Source organism: Molossus molossus, unplaced genomic scaffold (assembly GCF_014108415.1).
Source record: "Molossus molossus isolate mMolMol1 unplaced genomic scaffold, mMolMol1.p scaffold_m16_p_14, whole genome shotgun sequence".
Taxonomy (NCBI): domain Eukaryota; kingdom Metazoa; phylum Chordata; class Mammalia; order Chiroptera; family Molossidae; genus Molossus; species Molossus molossus.
In genome coordinates this window covers 34,079,446-34,101,672 of record NW_023425349.1, presented here as the reverse complement: position 1 = coordinate 34,101,672, position 22,227 = coordinate 34,079,446, and the positions used below count along the sequence as shown (strand labels likewise).

At 50.5% G+C, this 22,227-nt stretch overlaps 2 protein-coding genes across 5 annotated transcripts; one reads left to right on the top strand and one right to left on the bottom strand.

The window, feature by feature from the left end:
- The first annotated feature begins 954 nt into the window (after positions 1 to 954).
- On the top strand, positions 955 to 5,211 carry TESK1 (testis associated actin remodelling kinase 1). 2 transcript variants are annotated; one of them, XM_036261400.1, is made up of 10 exons: positions 955 to 1,173; positions 1,298 to 1,419; positions 1,537 to 1,585; positions 2,106 to 2,252; positions 2,576 to 2,658; positions 2,822 to 2,912; positions 3,153 to 3,236; positions 3,387 to 3,476; positions 3,613 to 3,727; positions 4,067 to 5,211. In XM_036261400.1, the coding sequence occupies exons 1-10, from the start codon at positions 955 to 957 to the stop codon at positions 4,954 to 4,956; spliced, it is 1,890 nt and encodes a 629-aa protein (XP_036117293.1). In that variant the 3' UTR covers positions 4,957 to 5,211. The 2 variants fall into 2 exon arrangements, with proteins under 2 accessions (XP_036117293.1, XP_036117294.1); XM_036261401.1 differs by lacking the exons at positions 955 to 1,173; positions 1,298 to 1,419; positions 1,537 to 1,585; positions 2,576 to 2,658 and having other exon boundaries at positions 2,113 to 2,252.
- CD72 (CD72 molecule) lies at positions 5,154 to 12,658 on the bottom strand. Of its 3 annotated transcripts, XM_036261402.1 has the most exons (9): positions 12,449 to 12,658; positions 12,229 to 12,336; positions 11,616 to 11,687; positions 10,847 to 10,936; positions 10,176 to 10,511; positions 7,073 to 7,230; positions 6,350 to 6,465; positions 5,767 to 5,873; positions 5,154 to 5,491 (listed from the first exon to the last, which is right to left on the bottom strand). In XM_036261402.1, exons 1-8 carry the CDS (start codon positions 12,528 to 12,530, stop codon positions 5,777 to 5,779), a joined length of 1,059 nt encoding a protein of 352 aa, XP_036117295.1. In that variant the 5' UTR covers positions 12,531 to 12,658; the 3' UTR covers positions 5,154 to 5,491; positions 5,767 to 5,776. The 3 variants fall into 3 exon arrangements, 2 of the variants coding, with proteins under 2 accessions (XP_036117295.1, XP_036117296.1); XM_036261403.1 differs by lacking the exon at positions 10,847 to 10,936; XR_004959504.1 differs by lacking the exon at positions 5,154 to 5,491 and having other exon boundaries at positions 5,783 to 5,873; positions 7,073 to 7,163.
- Between the last annotated feature and the right edge of the window lie 9,569 nt (positions 12,659 to 22,227).

Below are 22,227 nucleotides of genomic sequence, written 5' to 3'. Positions count from 1 at the left end.
TGGAGACTTCTCTTTTGAGGAAAAGGATCATTTGGACGAAATAGTAAGACGGTCTAGGCTCTGTGTCACTAGGCGTAGGCTCTGGAATTTGAACTTTATTCGAGGGAGGTGGGATGGAGTGAGGAGGAGTTGGAGCCACACTAGGCATGGGCTGGCCAAGGGCTTACTGCCGACCGAAAAGGAAGAAAGTTTCAGGGAGTCTAGAGGTTTAAGGTGTGAGGGTGGAGACCTGGGGAATGGGCAGGGTGGACCAGGGAGGAGGCCAGGAAGGTGAGCAGGCTGCTGGGCTGCCTTAGATTTTGGTTGGCCATGAGGGATCTAATTGGCGAGCCCGGCCCGCAACTGACAGTGACCTGAGGGTGGGAGAGAGGACTCCCTGCGCAGCTAAAAGACATTTGACTTGCGCGTACGAACAATCAGCCCTTAACTCCCTTCGGTTATTCAGCTCGGGCCTGAATTTATTTGACCCTGACGCCCCAGACCTATTCGCCTAGCTCGTCGTGGCCAACAGTTGGGGGTGCGTACCTGAGGGGGCGTGGCCGCTGCCTGGGGGCCGGGCTCCAAGGAGTTAAGCAGAGGCCCGGCTCAGCCCCGCCCCCGGCAGGCCGCGGAGCCTGAGCCCCAGCGGTGAAGCCGAGCAGCCGCCGCCGCCCGCCGCCTCCGCCAGCGGGGAGCCCGCCTGCCCGCCGGCGCCGGAGAGCGCCACCGCCACCGCCCGGCCCAGGCCCAGGCCCAGGCCCTGCGCGGAGCGGAGCGGCGCGGCGTCCGCTCGGGCCCAGCAAGTCGGCGCGGCGGGGGCGGGTCCAGGATTTTCGGCAGATCTTCCATTCTCCAAGGCGGGAGCGAGAGTCGCGGCGCCCGGGATCGGGCTGGGCCGGCTCCCATGGCAAGCGCGGCTTGCCCGGGCCCCGGGGACCCTGCCATGTGAGGCAGGCCCGGGCTGGGGGCCCGGCCATGGCCGGGGAACGGCCCCCACTGCGGGGCCCTGGGCCCGGGCCCGGAGAGGCGCCCGGGGAGGGGCCCCCGGGGCCGGGGGGCGCGGGCGGAGGCCCAGGCCGGGGCCGCCCCTCCTCCTACCGGGCTCTTCGCAGCGCCGTGTCCAGCCTGGCGCGCGTGGACGATTTCCACTGCGCCGAGAAGATCGGGGCCGGCTTCTTCTCCGAGGTCTACAAGGTAGGACCCGCAGAGAAGGCAGAGGGGCGGGACCAAGCCTTAGACTGGAGGCTGGAGTTAGGGGGCCTGGACGCGGGCGACCCGTCCGACCTGCCCGGGACTCGCCGGCCCCTGACACCCCCAGGTTCGGCACCGACAGTCAGGGCAAGTCATGGTGCTGAAAATGAACAGGCTCCCTAGTAACCGGGGAAACACGCTACGGGAGGTGCAGCTGATGAACCGGCTCCGGCACCCCAACATCCTAAGGTGAGCGGCCCCAGCCGCTTGCTGGGAGAAAGGGGAAGATCCCGCTGGAAAAGTGGGAACTACGGAGAGGCCCGGTCTCTTGCAGCCTACCCTCCTATCTTCCCTTCCCTCTTCCAGGTTCATGGGGGTCTGTGTGCACCAGGGCCAGCTGCACGCTCTTACAGAGGTGAGAATGGGCCTGGAAGGGGGTACCTCACCACCACCAAGGGGAGAGAGTCAACGCCCTGGTGCTTCTACAGAGGAATAGTGAGAGGCAGAAGGACCTCCTCTCAGGGAGTCTTCCCTAAACTTTCCTTTGGGCAAACCACAAAAGGCCTCAGCCGTTCTCACCCTCTATATCCTCTGGAACAGTGCTTGTCCAATAGAACTTTTTGTAGTGATGAAAATGTTCTATATGTGTTCTGTGCAAAACTAGCCCCTAGCCACATGGCTAGGGAGCACAGAAATGTGGCTAGTCTGACTGAAACTGAATCTTTAATTTCATTTAAACTTACTAATTTAATTTTAAATAGTTGCACGTGTATTGGATAGGACAGCCCTAGAATATGAATTTGGAACCCTGGAGCACCGACCCACCCTACTGACCTTTGTGATCCTCCTGAGTGTCCCCTGGCTTATAAATAGGAGACTAGAGTACAGACCGAATCCTTGACATTCATTCCCCTTCTCCTCCCACTATTCCCCAGTATATGAATGGGGGAACCTTGGAACAGCTGCTCAGCTCTCCTGAACCCCTATCCTGGCCTGTCAGGCTCCGCCTGGCTCTGGACATCGCCCACGGCCTGCGGTACCTGCATGCCAAAGGTGTATTCCACCGAGACCTCACATCCAAGGTAGGCTGGCCAGATAGGTAGAGGCATGAAGGGACATTTGAGACTATTGCGTTGTAACTAGCCCATGAGTGTTGGAATGAGGATAATAAATATATAAGGATGTTAGAGTAGCAAGGCACTGGGGGACTGGGGTGAGGGGTTGTGCTCTGAGGGGCTGAGTACCATACTGTGTATGAAGTGATGGATGATGTTGCAAGTTTGGGGTACACTGGAGAACTGGGAGAGGGTTGGGGTTATTCTGGAGTGACAGAGCTTTGGGTTTTACGTTGGGAGATCAAAGAGCAGAAGGTGATGGGTGTGTGGATACTATATGTGTATATCAGAACTGTCTGATTCGTCGGGAAGACCGAAGCTTCACAGCTGTTGTGGGTGACTTCGGGCTGGCTGAGAAGATTCCTGTGTATAGGTGAGCTGAATGCCCCTGTTCCACCAAACCTCCCAGAAGGCCCCTATCTAAGTGAAGAACCCAGGGATGGCTCCCCTGGGTGAGGACGGGCCTGACCTCATCCCTTTTTGTTTGGGGAGGGTGTATGTTGGATGTTTCCGACCACTCTGCCTTTGCCCAACAGGGAAGGGGAAAGGAAGGAGCCATTGGCTGTGGTGGGTTCCCCATACTGGATGGCTCCGGAGGTGTTGCGGGGTGAGCTATATGATGAAAAGGTAAGACATTAACTCTTCAGATCCCCAAGTCTTCCAGAGACCCTTGAGATACTCTTTTAAGTCCCTGTCCCAAGTTCTTCAACAACCCCACCAGATACTCAGGAGGCCCCCAAGACCCCCCTTGCACTCCTCCAACACATGAAAACTGTTCAGACTCCCCGGTGAATTCTGACACATTCTAACAAAATTCTGACATGAAAACTGTCAATTCCTCCCACTGACATTATCTCCTCCACTCAGGCCGATGTCTTTGCCTTTGGGATTGTCCTCTGTGAGCTCATTGCACGAGTACCTGCAGACCCTGACTACCTACCCCGTACTGAGGTGAATGATGTCTCCAGGTTTAAAAAGGAGGAACTCCAGGCTGGGCAACTTACAACCAAGAAGGGTTCCCTGGAGCTCGAGGTCCTGACTGGGGGCAGAAAGAGAACCCAAGGAAAGCTGACTTGGAGGCCCTTCCTTTCTATCCTGCAGGACTTTGGCCTGGATGTGGCTGCTTTCCAGACCCTGGTAGGGGATGACTGCCCACTGCCTTTCCTGCTCCTGGCCATCCATTGCTGCAGTGTAAGAGCCTCACCCTCCCTGCCCTCCACCCCCATCCACCAGCTGACAAGGCTGTCCTGTCCCAGGTGATGGAAAGAGAGCTCAGGAACCCACTTTTGGAGCACTGAGAGAAGCTGCCCCTGTCTTTATCCATCAGATGGAACCTAGCGCTCGTGCTCCCTTCACTGAAATCACCCAGCACCTGGAATGGATCCTGGAGCATCTGCCTGAGCCAGCCCCCCTCACCAGGGCTCCCCTGATACACAATCAGGGTAAGTGAGCATGACCTTGACCCAACTGGAGTCCTTTTGCCTCTCTCCTCCTATAACTCAGGGAATTATCTGGGGGAAACTAAGTGTATTTATTCTTTGAGAAGTTTAGGGATGGGGTTGGGCCTGAGAGGACATCTCAAAGAAGATAGTTTTCTAATTCTAGAGCCTTAAGGAAGGAAAAAGGTAAAAAGTGCCTGGAGGTGACATCTCCCCCTTTCCAAAGTACCCTGTCAGACTCCCTTTTCTAAGCCCTAGTCCCACCAGCCTCCTGGTGAATAATGAGACCCTCAAGAAACTATCAGTGCTGAGAACAGTGAACACAGACTTCTCTGTTGACAGGGTCTGTTCCAAGAGGGGGTCCCTCTGCCACGCTTCCCAGGCCAGACCCCCGGCTCTCCCGAAGCAGATCAGACCTCTTCCTGCCCCCATCACCAGAATCACCCCCCAAATGGGGGGACAATCTGACTCGAGTCAACCCCTTCTCACTACGGGAAGACCTCAGGGGTGGTAAGATCAAGCTCCTGGACACACCCAGCAAGCCAGTCACCCCCCCGCCCCTTGTACCACCATCACCATTGCCCTCCTCTACCTGGCTGCCCTTGGTGACCACTCCAGAGACCCTACTTCAGCCTGGGACACCTGTCCGTCGCTGCCGCTCATTACCATCATCCCCTGAGCTCCCCCGACGTATGGAGACAGTACTTCCAGGCCCTGGCCCTCCAACTGTGGGCCCCACAGCTGAAGAGAGAATGGAGTGTGAGGGCAGTAGCCCTGAGCCGGAACCCCCAGGACCAGCCCCCCAGCTGCCCCTGGCTGTGGCCACAGACAACTTCATCAGCACTTTTTCGTCAGCCTCCCAGCCCTGGTCCCCTAGATCAGGACCTCCCCTTAACAACAACCCCCCAGCTGTGGTGGTGAACTCCCCACAGGGCTGGGCCGGGGAGCCCTGGAACCGAGCCCAGCACAGCCTGCCCCGGGCGGCAGCCCTGGAGCGGACAGAACCCTCGCCGCCCCCTTCAGCTCCTCGGGAGTCCGAGGAGGGGCTACCCTGCCCTGGCTGCTGCCTGGGCCCCTTCAGCTTTGGCTTCTTATCCATGTGCCCCCGCCCCACACCAGCTGTTGCCCGCTACCGCAACCTGAACTGTGAGGCTGGCAGTCTCCTCTGCCACCGAGGGCACCATGCCAAGCCACCCACACCCAGCCTTCAGCTGCCTGGGGCACGCTCTTAGCAGCGGGGCCTCCAACTTTGGCCTTCAGGATGCCCTGTGAGGACAGCGCACATGCTCGACAGTGCCAGTCCCAGATGGGGTGACCAGCTCCTCTCTCCATGGAGAGGAACCTCAGCATGGACTCAAGGGACAGAATATTCCCTACCCAACCCCTGGGATCACACAGCACTGCTGACACACGAGACTAACACGTGCAGATTATTTAAAAAATATTTCAATAAAACTGCCTGGCTGGCTCCGGGCTGCCCCTATCCACTCAGCCCATGCGCCCTCCCCAGCCCCACCATTCCACTATGGGAGGTTCTCGGGAGGCCAAAATCTCTTCTAGAGTGTCCTGCACCCTTCCCCCAGGAATAGTCCAGTTTCTGGGACAGGATTTCAAGCAGGCAGCAGGCTGCTTAGGAGTGTTGGGCATAGATCAGCCCTTGGCCAGGCACTGTCCAAGCAAATTGAGGGGACACTGGAGGGAGATAATCACAGGACCTGTGGCAGCAGGTTAGGGATGAGAGGCGCAGGCTCTTGTTGACATGAGGATCTGGAAGAATATACAATATCAATGAGCTCCACAGTGACTGTCACTAAGAACCCTCATCCAGCTCCCTAGACAGTCATATCACCAGCCTCCCCTCAGCTCCAGGCTTCCCCTGCACCTCTTCCTGTGCAACACTCCTTATATAAGTGTACCAAGCTCCTGGGGGCTGTGAACAGGACTTACTCCCAGGGACAGGTCCCCCCACCCCCAGCAGCTGGACCCTTGCTGAGTCCCTGTCCCCCGAGGCTCCCATGCCTCAGTCCCATCCTCACACTTACCAGCACAGTGCTAATCTGGATACCTAAAAGCTTCCCTCTCACAGATGCAGGGTTGAGGAGAAGAACACTCTTTGGATTCTATCCGATATCTATTTGCCCTCCAACATCTGTATTTGGAACATAAAAACTAAAGAGTGAGGAAATAGAACTGGGATAGGCTCTGGCCCCCTCCCTTCCCCTTCCTCCTCTCCCCTTGCCCTGCATAAAACCTAGCCAAATCCTAACTCACCCTATCTACCCAAGGCCACATTTGGGTATGGCTCAGGGACAGATGTCTGGACTCCAACCCCAAGAGGCTTTAGGACCAGGGGAGGGAAAAATCACCCCAAGGCTTATAGATGGAAACTCCAGTTAGGGAACATAGGAGGTGACTATCCTATCTCAAGGTCCCTGGGGTTGATCTCAGTTACCCACTGCCCCCTTACTCCCCTGGGGCAACTTTAGTGCCCCAAGTGGCCCTGACTGAGGAAGTACGGCCTCAGTTTGGGTAGCCTTTTAGAAGCCAGGGTTCCTCAGCTGTGAAGCCCTAGGTTCATGAAGGGATTATGACGTTGGAGGTACCCAAAAGTCCTAACGAACTCACCCATAGGATCTTTTACCATTAATCCCCTGCTTCGTCTCCCACAGGTAGTCAATCCAATAAGAATGAGACCAATCATCATCTTTCAACACCTTATATATGCGGCTGTTATAAGTATTCTGAGGGGAGATTCAGAGATACCAGAGGTGAATGGAGAGTGATGAGAACTCGTGGAAAAGGGGGAGGGTGTAAAAGAAGGGTCCTGGCCTGATAGAAGGAAATGAATGGGGAGACCCAGGAGCTCTGACAAGAGGACTGTGCCCATCTTTGGTGCATAACATCAGCTCATTGGTGACCTATCCCTGCATCCTGCAAGTGCCACCCGGCAGATGCAGGCTCACCCTTCACTTCACCTCCCACCTGGGTAAGAACTGCCAGCCTTTGAAGGGGAGTCATTCTGTGGGCTGCTGTGGTCTCAAGGAAACAATCCCTACAAACCAGCCCACCAGGTCTGGGGCCTCTCTGCCTGAGGGGTCACAACAGCCAAAGAATCTGTTAGGCAGCCCAGAATGCTGAAATGAGAATCAGGTAACAGTAAAGATTGTTCAACTCTCATGCCAACTCTAATCCTTGGGGCTGCCTGGAGCACTGTGCTGAGAAGCTGCATAGGAAAGGAATGCACCCCACAGCATGCGCGCCCTGTGTGCACTGCCATTCCTGACTTGATGACATACGTCCCTTTACCCAACAGTACCCATGACAGCCTGTGAATAAAGGTATGCTTACTGGACGATAATAATAATAATGATCATTGGGCCCAGCAGTGACCAGTTTGGAGGACAGAGATGTACAATAGGTTTGGCTCTCCTCCCAGCTTCTGTTAATAAGTGAGAAATGAAAGCAATTCTTCTCTATCGGTTTCCATCCCACAGGACAGCAGGTGTCTAAAAAACAGAAAGAGTGTGACAGCACAGCCCAGACCCAGATAGGAGAGTTCAACATTTGAAATGAAAGTGACTGCTCAGTGATCTAGTTGCTGACAATGTTCCCCTGGGTCTAATCTCAGCTCTTTCATTGACTTCCAGTCCTTGATCTTTGCAATCTTTCTGAGAATGCCAAACCTGCGTACACTTAGTGCAAGCCTTTAATATTCAGTAAGTTTACTCAACAGTCTGGTAGGTTTATTTTAATAGGGCTGGTAGCACCGTTCCCAATTTCTGAACAATTACAGTCCACTACCCCTCCCCCCCCCCCCATTTTGGCTAACCGCACCTAGGTACCCATAGTGTTCAACAGGACTGTCCCTCAGCCATTCGCTCCCAAAAGCAGTCCACGCTGCATACTGAAAACTTTCCCACACTCCTCAAGCTGCTAGCCACCTCCTTAGCTCTCTCCACTCTTCCACAAGTACACAACCTTGGTTCCTGTTTCGCTGAAATTGTCAGACACTTGATGTGAGCTCTGTTTCCCTTCCCTCCACCTCAAAATTTGTCTCTCCTCTCTTCCTTTTTTCCTGACTATCCATAAGAAATAAACATCCCTCTTTCTTTAACATCCCACATATCAACCTGTGCTCCTGATGCCAACCCACCTCTCTCCATTGCTTGAGTTATTGTCCTTGCCCAACACCAGAATGCACCTCAAAAATAGTAATTTAAAGAAAAAAAAGTCAGTGTGGCCCTGGTCCGGTTGCACAGTTGGTTGGAGCCTTGTCCCATGCACCAAAAGGCTGTAGGTTTGATTCTGGGTCAGGGCACATACCTAGGTTTCAGGGTTCATCCCAGGCCAGGGTGCATATGGGAGACAACCAAATTGATGCTTCTCTCTCACATTGATCTTTCTCTTTCTCTCTCTCTCTCTCTTCCCCTCCATCCTTTCTCCCTCCCTTCCTCTCTCTAAAAATTACTGAAAACATATCCTCTGGTGAGGATGTTTCAAATATAGTTGGTGTGGCCCTGGCAGGTTGCTAAGTGGTTAGAGCATCGGCCTGCAGTTCAGAGAGACCTGGGTTTGGTTCCTGCTAAGTGTGCTTACCTCGGTTGCAGTTTGTCCCCGGCCCTGGTTGGTCGTGCGGGTGGCAGCCACTCGATGTGTCCCTTTCACGTCGATGTTTCTCTCTCTCTCTCTTCCTCTCTCTTCCTCCTACTCTATCTGAACAAAAAATGTCCTCGGGTAAGGATAAAAAAAAAATAGTTGGTGTGGCCAAATAGAAGAGGGTGAGGGGAAAGGTAGTCAGGGGCCTTGAAAGCCATTAAAGGATTTTTTATTTTTCTATTACAAGGAAAAGAAAGTCTATGTAGGGTTTTACATATAGAAATTTTGTTCACTGGCTGTACCCCAAGTGCCTGGGCACAGTGCTGGACATATAGTAAGTATTCAGTAACTTTTGATTAATTAACTGGAATGACATGCTTTCACTGCAATGACCAGGTTTTTGGTTTTCAAGGATTACACTGGCTGCAATATGTACAGTGGAAGGGGGGGGCAGTGTTTAGGGAAAATGTCCAGCAAGCTGTTGCAGTTATCCTTGCAAGAGATGGGGGTGGGCAAAAATGGAAGTGAATATATAGACTAGGTGGTGGAAAATGGAGGGAATTTCTCTCTGGTGAGCAGGGCATCTGTTCAAAGCGAGAGCAAGGGTAGTAGAGTAAGGAGTTACTGTGGCGAGCAGGGTGACCACTGCAGAGTTGCCAGGCAGTGCTGAGACCCAGCTGAGGTTGAAACTAGAGTTTCAGTGGCACCAAGCGGAATTTGCACAATTTGTCACACATCGGAGCAATATGGGCCGTGGAGCTCACCCAGAGTTGAGATATTGCCAGTCAGGTGCTTCAGAAGGATAGTGGAGCAAAGCAGTGAGTGTTTGAAGGGATGCACCCTGGAATGCAAGGTGGTAGAAGTGAGGACAGGTGACAGCTGCCAGAAAGAAGGAAGCAGAGGAGTCAGCGGGGTGGAGACATGAGGTTGAAGAAGTGTGGGGGCAGTAGTGGTCAGAGTGGAGGTCTGAAACTGTCCTTTCAGCAGAAGAGTAGTTTGGGATGCTGGGCTCTAGGGTGCAGCTATCGGAGTGGCAGCACTGGCATGGAACTGAGGGCCATAGGGACTAAGAAGGTAAAAAAATGAGGTCTGGGAGTATGCACATAATCTCACTGTTTTAAGCTGGGAGAGGGGAGAGTATCCAGATGGCCTCTAAGCTAGATTGAACCTAACCTTGACCACAGATAACTAGTCCATGAACAGTCCAGTCCCCTTGGGCCTGGTACCCTGCCTCGAACCTCAGCATGCTTTGGCACAGCCCCTCCCTTTGATGTGTCCCCCTCCTTCATTCCCCCTTTCTGGCTGGATGTACACTCCACCCCAGTTCCCTACCCCACATTACCGCCACCCACCTCATTGTGTCACCCACACTTGAGAGCTTCAGCTGCCTTGCCCACCACCAGACTGTGCCTTGTCAATCAGTAATTTTTAATCTTTTGGGGAATCTCATAGGTAGTAAAAACTAATTAAAGCTATAGACCCTATCTTTAGAAAATGTGCAAACAACCAATTTCACATCCAAATTCAAGGGGTTCCTGGACCCTTGACACTGAACATTGATGTCAAGCCTGATGTGACTTAAGTTTGCTGCTTTGGACAGCATGCTTTGCACTGCTGGCTGCTGCCCTTCTCTCTCCCAAGACCTGCCTTAGAGCTGGGTGAGTCCCCCTAAATCCAGTATGCAACTCGATCCTTCTCCCTGTTGGCTAAGACTCCACAGCTTGTCAGCCACCACTCTGGTTCACTACTCCTTTCCTGAACAACTCAACGGACCCCTGATAGAACCCCTGCACCCCTGCCACGAATGTCTCCTCACTTCAATCCATCCCTCCCATCTCCTCTCCTAGGCAGATACCTTGTGAGGGGCATGTGAAGAAGGGCTTCACTGTGTCCCGCATGCGGTTCAACCTCTCCTCCGAGGTCCTCCTCTGTTCTTCCTCATGTCTCAAGGCCTCCTTTGTCCCCTCCCAGCTGGACAGGCAGCCCTGAAACTGCTCCTTGACAGCCTGGGTATCTCTCTGTTCCACCTGTAGTGCTTCCTGACTCTGGGCCAGCTTCCTCCTGGACCCCTGCAGATCCTGTTCCTTTTGCCCCAGCTCGGTGACCTTTAGGCGGAGCTGCTGCCTCAGACTGCTGTTAGTGGCTTCCAGAACCCTGTTGGCGTGCTGGAGCTGCCGAGACACCTGCAGATCTGTTTGGCCAGAGAGAGAGATTTAGATGGCACCTTCTTCAGCCTGCCCTGGTGCCCTGTGACTTCAGCATCAATTCTTTTTCTGCTTCTTGTAACCTTTTGCATAGCAGACTGAAATAGAAGCTCTGACTGCCTAAAGCTTAAGGAGGTACTGGATTATCAAGTGAGGTTAATTTAGGAAGACACAGTGCTCTAGAACAGACCTGGCTGGAAACCAGACCAAAAGCTTAGGATGCGGTAGTAGTAACCCGGGCCCTGCTGAAGGAAGGGCCGATGTTGGGGAGAGTGAGGGACAGTTGTTTGGGGTAAGAGAAAAATGGGGGAGCCACACTCACAGCGCACTCCCAGGGAGATGGCAGTCATCCCTAACAGCAGGCAGGTGAGGAGCAGGCCCAGAAGGAGGTATTTCGAGCAGGCTGAACGGCCTTAAGAAGACAGTGGCAGAGGGGCAGTGAGCCCCAGGAAAGTTTATACAAACCGGGCGGGGAGGAGGGGTGGGATTCATGGGAAAGAGCCTCCCTCCGAGGACACGGTGCAGGCAGGTGGCTTTTGTCGGGCAATGAGTTTCCGCAGGTAGCACAGGGAAGACACACCAGAATGAGGGCTGGCAGTGCTACTGGTGAGGACTGAGGGCGCTACCTGGTAGAGGGGGACTAAATCTCAGACCCAGATAGAAGCAGGGGGTATGTGAATGGGGACCATCGTAAGTGGGGTGTGGGGAGCCGATATGGGTCATCTCAGAAAGATGGGGGTGAAAGTGGTGGGGGGGGGGCGGGGATGCCGGGGACCAGACCCGTGCCCGGCGGGGCGCCAGCACATCACGGGGCGCCCACCCGGCCGCGCCTCTCGGGGTTTGCGCGGTGGGCGAGCCCCGAGCCCGAGGCTCCGCCCCGCGTGTTCGCGCGGAAGCCGGGCCGCGGGCGGCGGCGCGCGGGGCGGGGCGGGCGGCGCGCGGGGCGGGGCGGGCGGCGCGCGGGGCGGGGCGGGCGGCGCGCGGGGCGGGGCGGGCGGCGCGCGGGGCGGGGCGGGCGGCGCGCGGGGCGGGGCGGGCGGCGCGCGGGGCGGGGCGGGCGGCGCGCGGGGCGGGGCGGGCGCAGTACTCACAGCCTGAAAGCCGCCCGGCTGCTGCTGACGTCGCGGAGCTCCGGAACGCAGTTGGCGGCTCGGACTGAACTCCTGCGCCCGGCGAGCGAGTCCAGTTAGATTCGGAAAGCCCCGGGAAATGCCCCTGCTGCCACTCCAGCCACCCACCCGCCCCGCCGCGCTGAGACCGCAGGGCCCCCGTTGTCTGGGCCGCTCCTCCGGGTGTCCCTCAGCGCTCTCCGGGGTTCCGCAGCTCCCCGGGGTTTTCTCCGGCCGGTCCGAGTCTTCCCTGTTTTTTCCCCGGGGACCCTCTCCGTCTGCCCCAAACCCTCTCCCAGGAATGCTCTCACCCCGGCCTCCACCGCTCTTCCCCCTGCCCTGACTCCTTTTCCGTTCGAACTCGCCCCACAGGGCTGCCTGGTCCTCCGACCCCTGTCTCCACCGGCGTCCACCTTGCCCCGGTACCGTTTCTCTTCCCCTGGCTGCCATTTATCCAGCGCTCGATCTTCCGTTTCCTAAGAACCAACCCCGCCCCTTTTCCCAAGGACACTGTCCTCCCAAGACCACTCTGGACTCCCCAGCTCAAGACACAGCCCCCCCTCCCCCAAACAAACAAGCCCTGGGCTCGCCATACCAGCTTTGTCCCCTAATCCAGAAGAGGCCAAGTTCAAGGCCCCTCCTGAGATTGAGGGCACTTGTACATTCTCATAGGTAAGTTCCCCATCGTCGTCAGCCTCTGGGTCTGTAGAGGAGAGAAAAGGGACCAAGGTGTGAGTGGGGAATGGGGTCGGTGGGGTGCAGTAGTGAAGGAGGATGGGGATGCAGAATCCAGGAGACCCCTCATCTGCCCTTACCCTGTCCTAACTGGCTGGAAATTCTCTTCTTCAGGGGAGCCTTCACAAACCGCAGGTCTGCATAGGTGACAGACTCAGCCATGGTCCTGGGCACCTCTGCCCCACCTGTCTCCCCTCTTCCAGTGGCAAGCTTCTCTTCCCACTCTCCCCTCTGTCCCTTCACGCTCTTAGGCTCTGTGTTCCCTCTGTGACTGTACGGCTTAGTGCTTTGCCCTGTGACTTCTAGTCACAAAAGAGGAAGATGAGAGCAAGTCTCAGACAGGTGGGTTCAGTGAAGCGGGTGGCATTTGAGCACTGGCCAGAGGGGCAGGGGAGGGGAAACTGAGGTCCAGAGCATGGGGATTGGGGCTTAGGGGGTCATAGGACCACTACTCAAGCCTACCACTGTGTCGTCTCTCTGTTCCACCTCATAAACCCAGACTCACCTTGGCAGTGCCAGCCTCCAAATGCCCATCCTCTGATCATCTCCCCTGATTTGCCCTATGGCTCCTCTCCTGGCTGCCTTGTCCACAGGTTTTCTCTGTGTAGCCAGAGCTCTTTTGCGCTCAACTGACCCTGTAGGATCTCCCCTGAAGCTCCAGGGTGGGGCTTCATCCTCCCCATCAGATTGGGGGGGGTTGTAGTATGGAGCCCTAGGTCCTTGTCATCCTGGGGTTCCCAGCAGGTATCTGTTCCCAGAAAGGGGTCCCTGACTTTGTGGGCTCATCTACCCATCAATTTGGGGGCTTTCAGAGTAGACCCAGCTCCCCTCCTGCTATAGGCCCACAGAGCTGCCAAGGATCCCACACTCAGGGAGTCTCACTCCAGACCTCTTCCTGGGAACAGCAGCCTTTGGAGGATGCAGAGAATCTAGGACCACACTGTTTCTCCTCTGTATTATCCCCAGACTCCACAGCATTTCCCCGACCCTTCCACCCTTGTTGCCCTGTCATGCCTACATGCCTATGGCCAGTCAGCCCCTTCCACCCCCACCCCCACCCCCGGACTCATGGCATCTCCTGTTTCCCAACATCTGAGCTGGATCCAGCAAGCTGAGTCCTGGAGGCAGAGGCTCTGGGCTAGGACCAGGCTGGGGGTGAGGATGAGGGCAACCCCAACTTGTGCATCTCTGTTAAAGCCTGCAGCACTGACTGCTCATGCACCCTTGTTGGAGGGTCAGGCAGCAGGTAAGCAAAGGAGTTGCATAGGATGAAGAAGGGCTGCAGCTTCACAGACAATGGGAAGCAAAGACAAAGCAGGGTCTGGGTGCTAACCATGCACACTCTGGACCTTCTGAGGTTTGATATTTTTTTGGTTTCTTTCTTTTTTTTTTATCCTTACCAGAGGACATTTTTTCATATTTTGTTCAGATAGAGTGGGAGGGGGAGAGAGAAACATCGACGTGAAAGGGACACATCGAGTAGCTGCCACCTGCACGACCAGCCAGGGCCAGGGACAAACTGCAACCGAGGTACGTGCCCTTAGCAGGAACCAAACCCAGGTCTCTCTGGACCCCAGGCCGACGCTCAACTGCTGAGCCAAACCAGCCAGGGTGGTTTCTTTCTTCCTTTACTAGTAAAGTTCTCCCTTTAAAAAGTCCCAACATTGTCCCTTTATGCCCAGCCCTGAAGAGAAAGAGACAATTATGGGGGAAGATCAGGAGCTGAGAGGCCCTCATCATTGATGGCTGATGGAAGAGAGAGAAACCAGGGGAAGAAGGAGGCAGCTGATGAGCAGTGGTTCAGAGGTTCCCCCTGATTCTTTTTTACCAGGACGTGATCCAGAATGTGGCCCTGAAAGGGCCTACTTCTGGGGTGGGAAGAAGTTGGAACAAGACAAGACCGGGGGTGGGGAAAACCCACCCCTAGTGGGTGACATCCACCCCCTCAGAAACACCTCCTTGCAGCTGTGGGGAGGAAAAGAAAAGGGGAAAAGAGTCTCTCACCTCATGCGAACAGCTCATAGTGTGTGATTACTGGCGTGTGGAAGTGTGCTGTGATGGGCCTAGGTCTGTGGAAAGCTCTGCCTAACAGCAGCACCCGGCCGGCCCCAAAGTGCCCACTGAGGCAGAAGTGCACATTTGTCACCTGAGGAATGTGTCTCAGGGAGAGGCATGTGTGTGTGTGTGTGTGTGTGTGTGTGTGCGCGCGCGCGCATCTCTTAGGGATGTCTGTGTTGGGGGAGCATCAGAGCCTGCCCAGAGGATTAAGCACAAAGGATTCTGTAGGTAAACGGTGCCTGTTAAAGCTGTTATTTTTCTCCATGGCAGGGAATGACGGGTCATTTTCAGAAAAGTATTAAAAGGTCATGGGGACAGATTCTACAAATATTTCCTTTTAAGGCTCATTGTTTCCTAAGGTGTCCCTGCAGCTGTTAACTGTCCCTGCTTGATTCAAGTTTCCAACAACCCAGTCCCCTCCCCCAGGCACCTGGTCAGGGACACCCTTAGATAAGAGACAGCTGTGTGTTGGTGATTCCCTGGGGGGAGTATAGCTCAGCTGGTGGCAGGGGGTGGAAGGGTGCAGTCAGGGTACTTGTGTCTGTGGTGTATAGGAGGTAGGGGCAGCATGTATATAAATCCATTGCAGGAACACTTGCAGGAATGCTATAAACAGTAAATAATTACCCGGCAGGTATGGCTCAGTGGTTGAGCGTCAACCCATGCACCAAGGGGTCACTGGTTCGATTCCTGGTCAGGGCACATGCCCAGGTTGTGGGCCCAATCCCCAGTGGGGGGCATACAGGAGGCAACCAATCAATGTTCTCTGTCATCAGTGTTTCTATCTCTCTCTCCATCTCCCTTCCTCTCTCTCTAATATCAATAAAGAAAGAAAATTAATAAAATATGGGATTGTCTTGACAGTGTCTGACATAAATCAAGGACATGAATGCTGCAGATATAGTAAGTATAGATTTTAGCAAAAGCATCTTTTTTTTCTTTATTGATTTTAGAGAGAGAGGAATGGAGAGGGAGAAAGAGAAAGAAACATCAATGAGAGAACATCGATTGACCACCTCCTGCATATCCCCCCACTGGGGACTGAGCCCACAACCTGGGCATGTGCCCTGACTGGGAATTGAATTGGTGACCCCTTGGTACATGATCAATGCTCAGCCACTGAACTATACTGACCGAGTACAAAAGCATCTTTAAAAGTCTGTTGTAGCTTCAAGCCAAGAGGGAGAACAGTGAGCCATCTCATAGTACTATGAAGGTCATTTGCAGCCCTTTGATCACTGAAGCCAAAGAGTGCCAGTAGGTCTCCAGTGACTTACCCCTGGCCTCTCTTTGGTCCTTTCTTGAATGGTGACATAAAAAGCACATTCTTAGCCCTGGCTGGTTTGGCTCAGCGGTTAGAGCGTCGGCCTGCGGTCCTGAGAGACCTGGGTTCGGTTCCCGCTAAGCACACATACCTCGGTTGCAGTTTGTCCCCGGCCCTGGTTGGGTCGTGTGGGTGGCAACCCCTCGATGTGTCCCTTTCACGTCGATGTTTCTCTCTCTCTCTCTCCCTCCCACACTCTATCTGAACAAAAAATGGAAAAAATGTCCTCGGGTGAGAATAAAAAAAAAAAAAAGCACATTCCTAGATGCTGATGGCACGGAACTATAAAAAAAAAAAAAAAAAGGAAATACACCAAAAGGGACTCAAGGATCAAACATTAAGGGAGGGCAAAATGATGGTTTGAAACCACAAAATGAACTATAATAAATGTAATAATAACAGCTAGCATTTATTGAAAAAATGAAACTTGGGGTTCAAAAAATAAGTTACAGAAGTATGGGATGGAAGGAGTCTGGCTTAACAGTAATTTATATACAAAAGTTTGAGGGAAGTCCAGCCGGTGTGGCTCAGTGGTTGAGCATCAACCCAACCAAGAGGTCGCTGGTTCAATTCCCGGTCAGGGTACATGCCCAGGTTGTGGGCCTGATTTCCAGTGGGGGGCATGCGGGAGGTGGCCAGTCCATGTTCTCTCTCATCGATGTTTCTATCTCTCTCTCCCTCTCACTTCCTCTCTCTCTAAAATCAATAAAGGAAAAAAAATTTTTTTTAAGTTTGAGGGGAGAGGCAGTTATCAGGCTTTTTGGAGCTCGAAGGGGTCAAAAGGCTGTCCCCTCAGGACTACATCACCTTTACTAAATATGTCACATACTGTTCCAGCCACACCTACCATCCTCTTTAAGGGGGGCGGACCCCTGCTGATGAGGCAGCCCTAGACCCCAAAAATTATATTATGTGACCCTAACCCCTCTTACCTCAGCTGATTGGGCAACTGACTCAAGTCTGTGGCCTGTGGGGTGGCCTGGCCTGGAAATCAGAATTATCACATTTTCATTCTCCGAAATTTAAATGGGAGAGTATGGAGATGACCACTCAGTTCACAGTGGGAGCTGGAGGTGAAAGCTTGCGTAGAGTCGACGTCTGTCCACAGAGTAGAGTCCTCCATACTTAGCATTATGCCTGGCTCCTCCTGTCTCACACACTTGGAGTAGATTATCTTGGCAGGGGTAATCGAACCTGATTATCATGAGGAGATAGGGTTGCTGCTACATGATGGGAGCAGGCAGAATGTACCTACATGCCAGGGGATTCACGTGTGCCACAAATGGGCAACTGTGGCTATCACAGCCTAAAAAGGGCATAGAAGTCAGGGCCCAGGAAATGAAAGTCCAAGTTACCCACCAGGCATCTAGTGCTGCTTGAGAGAGAGGGGATGGTAGAGGATGAAAATGAAGAATTTCACCTGACCGGAGAGGCTCAGTTGGTTGAGTGTCATCCTGTACACTGAAAGGTTGCAGGTTCGATTCCTGGTCAGGGCACATACCTGGGTTGTGGTTTTTCCTGGTTGGGGTGCATACAGAAGGTAAACTATCAATGTTTCTCTCTCTCTTTTCTCTCTCTCTGTTTCTCTTTCTCTCTCTCTCTCTCTCTCTCTCTCTCTCAGCATGTCCTCAGGTGAGGATATAAAATAAAAGTGAATCTCAGCTTTAGCCTTAGAACCAACCACAGCAGTGGGGATTGTAGTTTATCCCCACTATCCCTCCAGATGTAAATTTTATTCTTCTCCCCCCTCCTCCTCCTCTTTTAAGAAATTGTGACTTTAAAGATGCAGTAACAGCCTGAATCTGATGAGGGACATAAGTGGGTCTGAGCAATGCAGTGCCTCAGCCATCCCTGTCCCCTCAGGCCTTACCAATTGGAACAACTGCCTGACTTTCTTTTTTCTTTTTTTTCCCCAACTGCCTGACTTTCAACTGCCAGCATCTTCGCCTGCACCTTTCTTTGGCAGCGGCTCTACCCCAACATGTGGCTGGCCAAAAGTGGCCTCCCCCAGAGCAGCTCTCAACCAGTGACTGGTGAGAGCTGGTGTAAACACACCAGTAATCTGGACCTGGTGGGAGGGTGGGGACAACTCTGAGAGCACATGATATACTGGCTCTTGGAGTTCCTCAATGGTTTTGAACCCCCATTTTCCACCATGAATGTAAAGTGGTATCTCATTATTACATTAAATTGTATATCCTTGACTCCTAGTGAATTTGAACATATTTTCATGTTTATTGGTCAGTTGGATTTGCTCTTCTATTAATATTAGATCCTTTGTACATATTCTTCTCCCCCCACAATCTTATTTTCAAGCCTAAAGGAAAGTTGAAAGAATAACAATGTCCTTCATCTAGTATGTCAGTCAAGGCTCAATCAAACTATTCTCACCACATAAAAGAAATGACATTTAGGTGACATGATAAAGGTGTTAGCTAACTATGGTGGTAATCATATCACAATATATAAATGTGTCAAATTAACACATTGTACACCTTAAACTTATACAATGTTATATATCAATTATATCTCAATAATAAACGGCTTAACCACAGAAGCAGACCATTAGGATATGCATATACACTTAATTAAAAGATTTGTTACAGGGAATTGCCCTTACACAATTATGCAATTGTAAGAGCTGGTTAAACAATCTGTGAAAAGCCATTCATTGTCTTTGCTTCTGATGCTGGAACTCGGAGTCTGCAGAGCAGGAAGTCAGGAAGGGAAGGCAGATGAACAGTGGAGTAGAGGGGATAAGCCAGAACCCATGAGGACAGTCTTACACTGCCTCCAACTTTGATGATGTGAATGTCCTGCCAGAGAGGCTGGCTTTCACCCACCAGGCCCCACTGCAAGCCCTACTAGTGCACAGTCCTAGCACAGAGTAGGCACTCAGGACAGCCCATTGTTCCTGGACCATTTTTTATGTTAGCCTTCTTTTTCCCAGTGAGTTGACTTGCCATGTTCTCATTTATACAAACACCTAGTTTGGATTCCTGCTTTATTCCACAGATCAATTTTCCCCCTTAACTATTGATTTGATCAAGTGGCTTTATAGTATGTTTTGGTATTTGGTAAGGCAAACTTATCTCACTTTTTTTTTTCTTAAAATATTTTTTCTTGCCCTGGCCAGTTCTGCTCAGTGATTAGAGCGTTGGCCCGCGGACCAATGAGTCACAGGTTGATTCCAGTCAAGGGTACATACCTCAGTTGTGATTTGTCCCCGACCCTGGTTGGAGTCCTGCGGGAGGCAGCCACTCAATGTGTTCCTTTCACGTAGATGTTTCTCTCTCTCGCTCTCTCTTCCTCTCTCCCTCCTACTCTATCTGAACAAAAATAGAAAAATGTCCTTGGGTGAGGATAAATTTTTTTCTTGAGATATTAATATATCTTTGAGATATTAATTGTAATTGTTTTAACTGTATACATACTTTAATTTTTGGATAATTGATTTTTTAATGATATTTTATCTTCCCATCCAAGGAAATGGTTGATTTTGTTTGTCTTACTCTTGCTTTGTGTCTTTTAATAATATTTTATAACTTTCTTCATATGAGTACTGTGTGTTTCTTGATTAAATTCACATACTATAAAACTTACAGTTATGCCCGGCTGGTGTGGCTCAGTGGATTGAGCATTGTCTCATGGACTGAGAAGTTCAGGTTTGATTCCTGGTCAGAGCACATGCCCAGGTTGCAGGCTCAGTCCCCAATGGGGGGCGTGCAGGAGGCAGCCAATCCATGTATCTATCTCACATCAATGTTTCTATCTCTCTCTCTCTCTAAAAAAAAAATTTAATAAAAATATTTTTTAAAGAAACACAAAATGTACAGTTATAAAATAAGTAAGTCACAGGGATGCAGTGTGCAACATGGTGAATATAGTTACTAATACTGTACTGTATATTTAGAAGTGGCTAAGAGAGTACATCTTAAAAATTCTCATCACAAGAAAAAAATGTGTAACTATGTGTGGTAATGGATGTTAACTAGACTTATTGTGGTAATCATTTTGTAATATATACAAATATTTTATCATTATGTTGTACACCTGAAACTAATATAATATTAGATGTCAATTATATCTCAATTTTTAAAAAAATTTACATACTATAACACAGTGATTACAAGGATAGTCTTAATGCCAAACTGCCAGGATTCAAATCCCAATTCTAACATATTACCAGCGATTGATTTGGGGTAAATCACTTAATCTCTCTGTTCCTTAGTGTTCTCTTCTGTAAAATAAGAATAATAATAGCAATCTTTCTCAAAAGGGTGTTGTGAGGATTGATTAAATTAATTCAAAATGCTTACAGCAGTATACGGCATTATGGTGACTATAAATGTTATTATCCTAAGACCTTATAATTCTGTAACTATAAATTGAATATTTTTCTGATTTTCAATTTGAGATGCTTATTGCTAAAGTAGGAAAAAAGTAGTTTGTCACCTTTATCTTGTATCCGTCAACTTTCCAAGTTATACTTTTTTTTATCCTTACCAGAGGACATTTTTCCATACTTTGTTCAGATATAGTGGGAGGGGGAGAGAGAGAGAGAGAGGAACATCGACGTGAAAGGGACACATCGAGTGGTTGCCACCCACACGACCCAACCAGGGCTGGGGACAAACTGCAACTGAGGTACTTGCCCCTAGCGGGAACCAAACCCAGGTCTCTCTGGACCGCAGGCCAACGCTCTAACCGCGGAGCCAAACCGGCCAGGGCTACACTGTTTTTTTCATTCAGCATTTAAATTTTGTGAACACAATAATTTCATTCTTTTTTAAAACCAGCTTTTTGTGTGTGTAATTTACATGCAATACATTGTATCAGTTTTAAGTGTACAACCCTATGAGTTTTGACAGAGATATTCAATCATGTAACCACCATTACAATCAAGACACAGAAAATGCCCATCACTCCTAAAGTTCCCACCTACTTCCTTGCAGGCAATCCTCACACCACTTTCAACTTATTGCCCTTGTTGGATATCAGTATTATCACTGCTTTCTGTTTAACTGCCTGGTATGCCTTTCCCACATCTTTAATTTGCATCTTTCTTTATCACTTTGCCTTAAGTGTTCTTCTTTTAAGTAATACAGACCAGAATTTGACTTATAACAAAATATAACAATTTTTTTAATGGAAGAATTCAGTCCACTCATATTTGCTGTAATGAGTGATGTATTTGATTTATTATTACCATCTTACTTGGTTTTAAATTTTTAAACATTGTTGTGAACTCTTCCTTTGCTGAATTGAATGAATGGCTATTCACCCCATTTTCCCCTTTGTTAATTTGGAGTTTGTCATTCTATTAATAGTTACCGTCCCTTGCCCTGTTCTCTTAGACACATGACTCTTCTAGTATGTGAAACATACTATTTCACAGAACAACAACTATTTCCATCATACTCTACTTATCTTCTACTTCCTCCCTACCCTAATATATATGGTCTTAAATTACTTTCACTACCCTTCCCCCACCCCCTCTCATCCTTAGATCCTGGAACACTCACCTTTCCCTTATACCCACCAGCTGATTCCAGAGTTTCATTGAAATAATTTAATACTTATTAGAATTTCCTTACAGTGTGTTCCATCTGTTCCGCGAGTCCTATTTAGCATTTATATTATATCTTATAAATAAATAGAGCTATAGATAGAAAAATATAGATCATGGTTCATTGCTCCTCACTGCTTTCTTTCCTTTTCATCTTCCCCTATCTTGAAGTTTCTGTTCTGATTCATTTGTTGTTTCATTAGTCTTTTTTATCCTCACCCAAAGATATATATTTTTTTTTTATTTTAGAGAGAAAGAAAGGGAGAGAGAGAGAGAGAAACATTGATCGGTTGCCACCCCTATGTGCCCCAACCAGGGATTGAAACCACAATCCAGGTATGTGCCCTGACCAGGAATCGAACCCTCAGCCTTTTGGTGTATGAGGTGATGCTTCAACGAACTGAGCCACCCAGCCAGGGCTCATTACAGTCTTTTATTTTTAATCCTTATTGTTGAATGTAGAATGTATTACAGATGTTCCACATTTTTCCCCCATTGACCCCCTCCTCCCCACTCCTGCACCCTTCCCACCTTTTCCCACACTATTGTCTGTGTCCATTGGTTATGCATATAAGTTCTTTAGTTTACTTCTTCCCACTCCCCAACCCCTTTCCCTTTGAGGTTTGTCAGTCTAGCAATGAATTTGTACTTCTTAATCCCTTCACCTTTTTCACCCATTCCCCCAACTCCCTCCCATCTGGCAACCAACAAAATGTTCTCTGTATCTATGAGAATGTTTCTTTTCTGTTCTACCTGTTCATTTTGTTTGTAGATTCCATTGTTGATAGATATTTACTCATTGCCATTTTGTTTGTTTATATATTTTATCTTTTTCTTCAAAAAGACCCTTCATCATTTCATATAATAACGGTTTGGTGGTAATGAACTCCTTTAACTTTTTCTTGTCT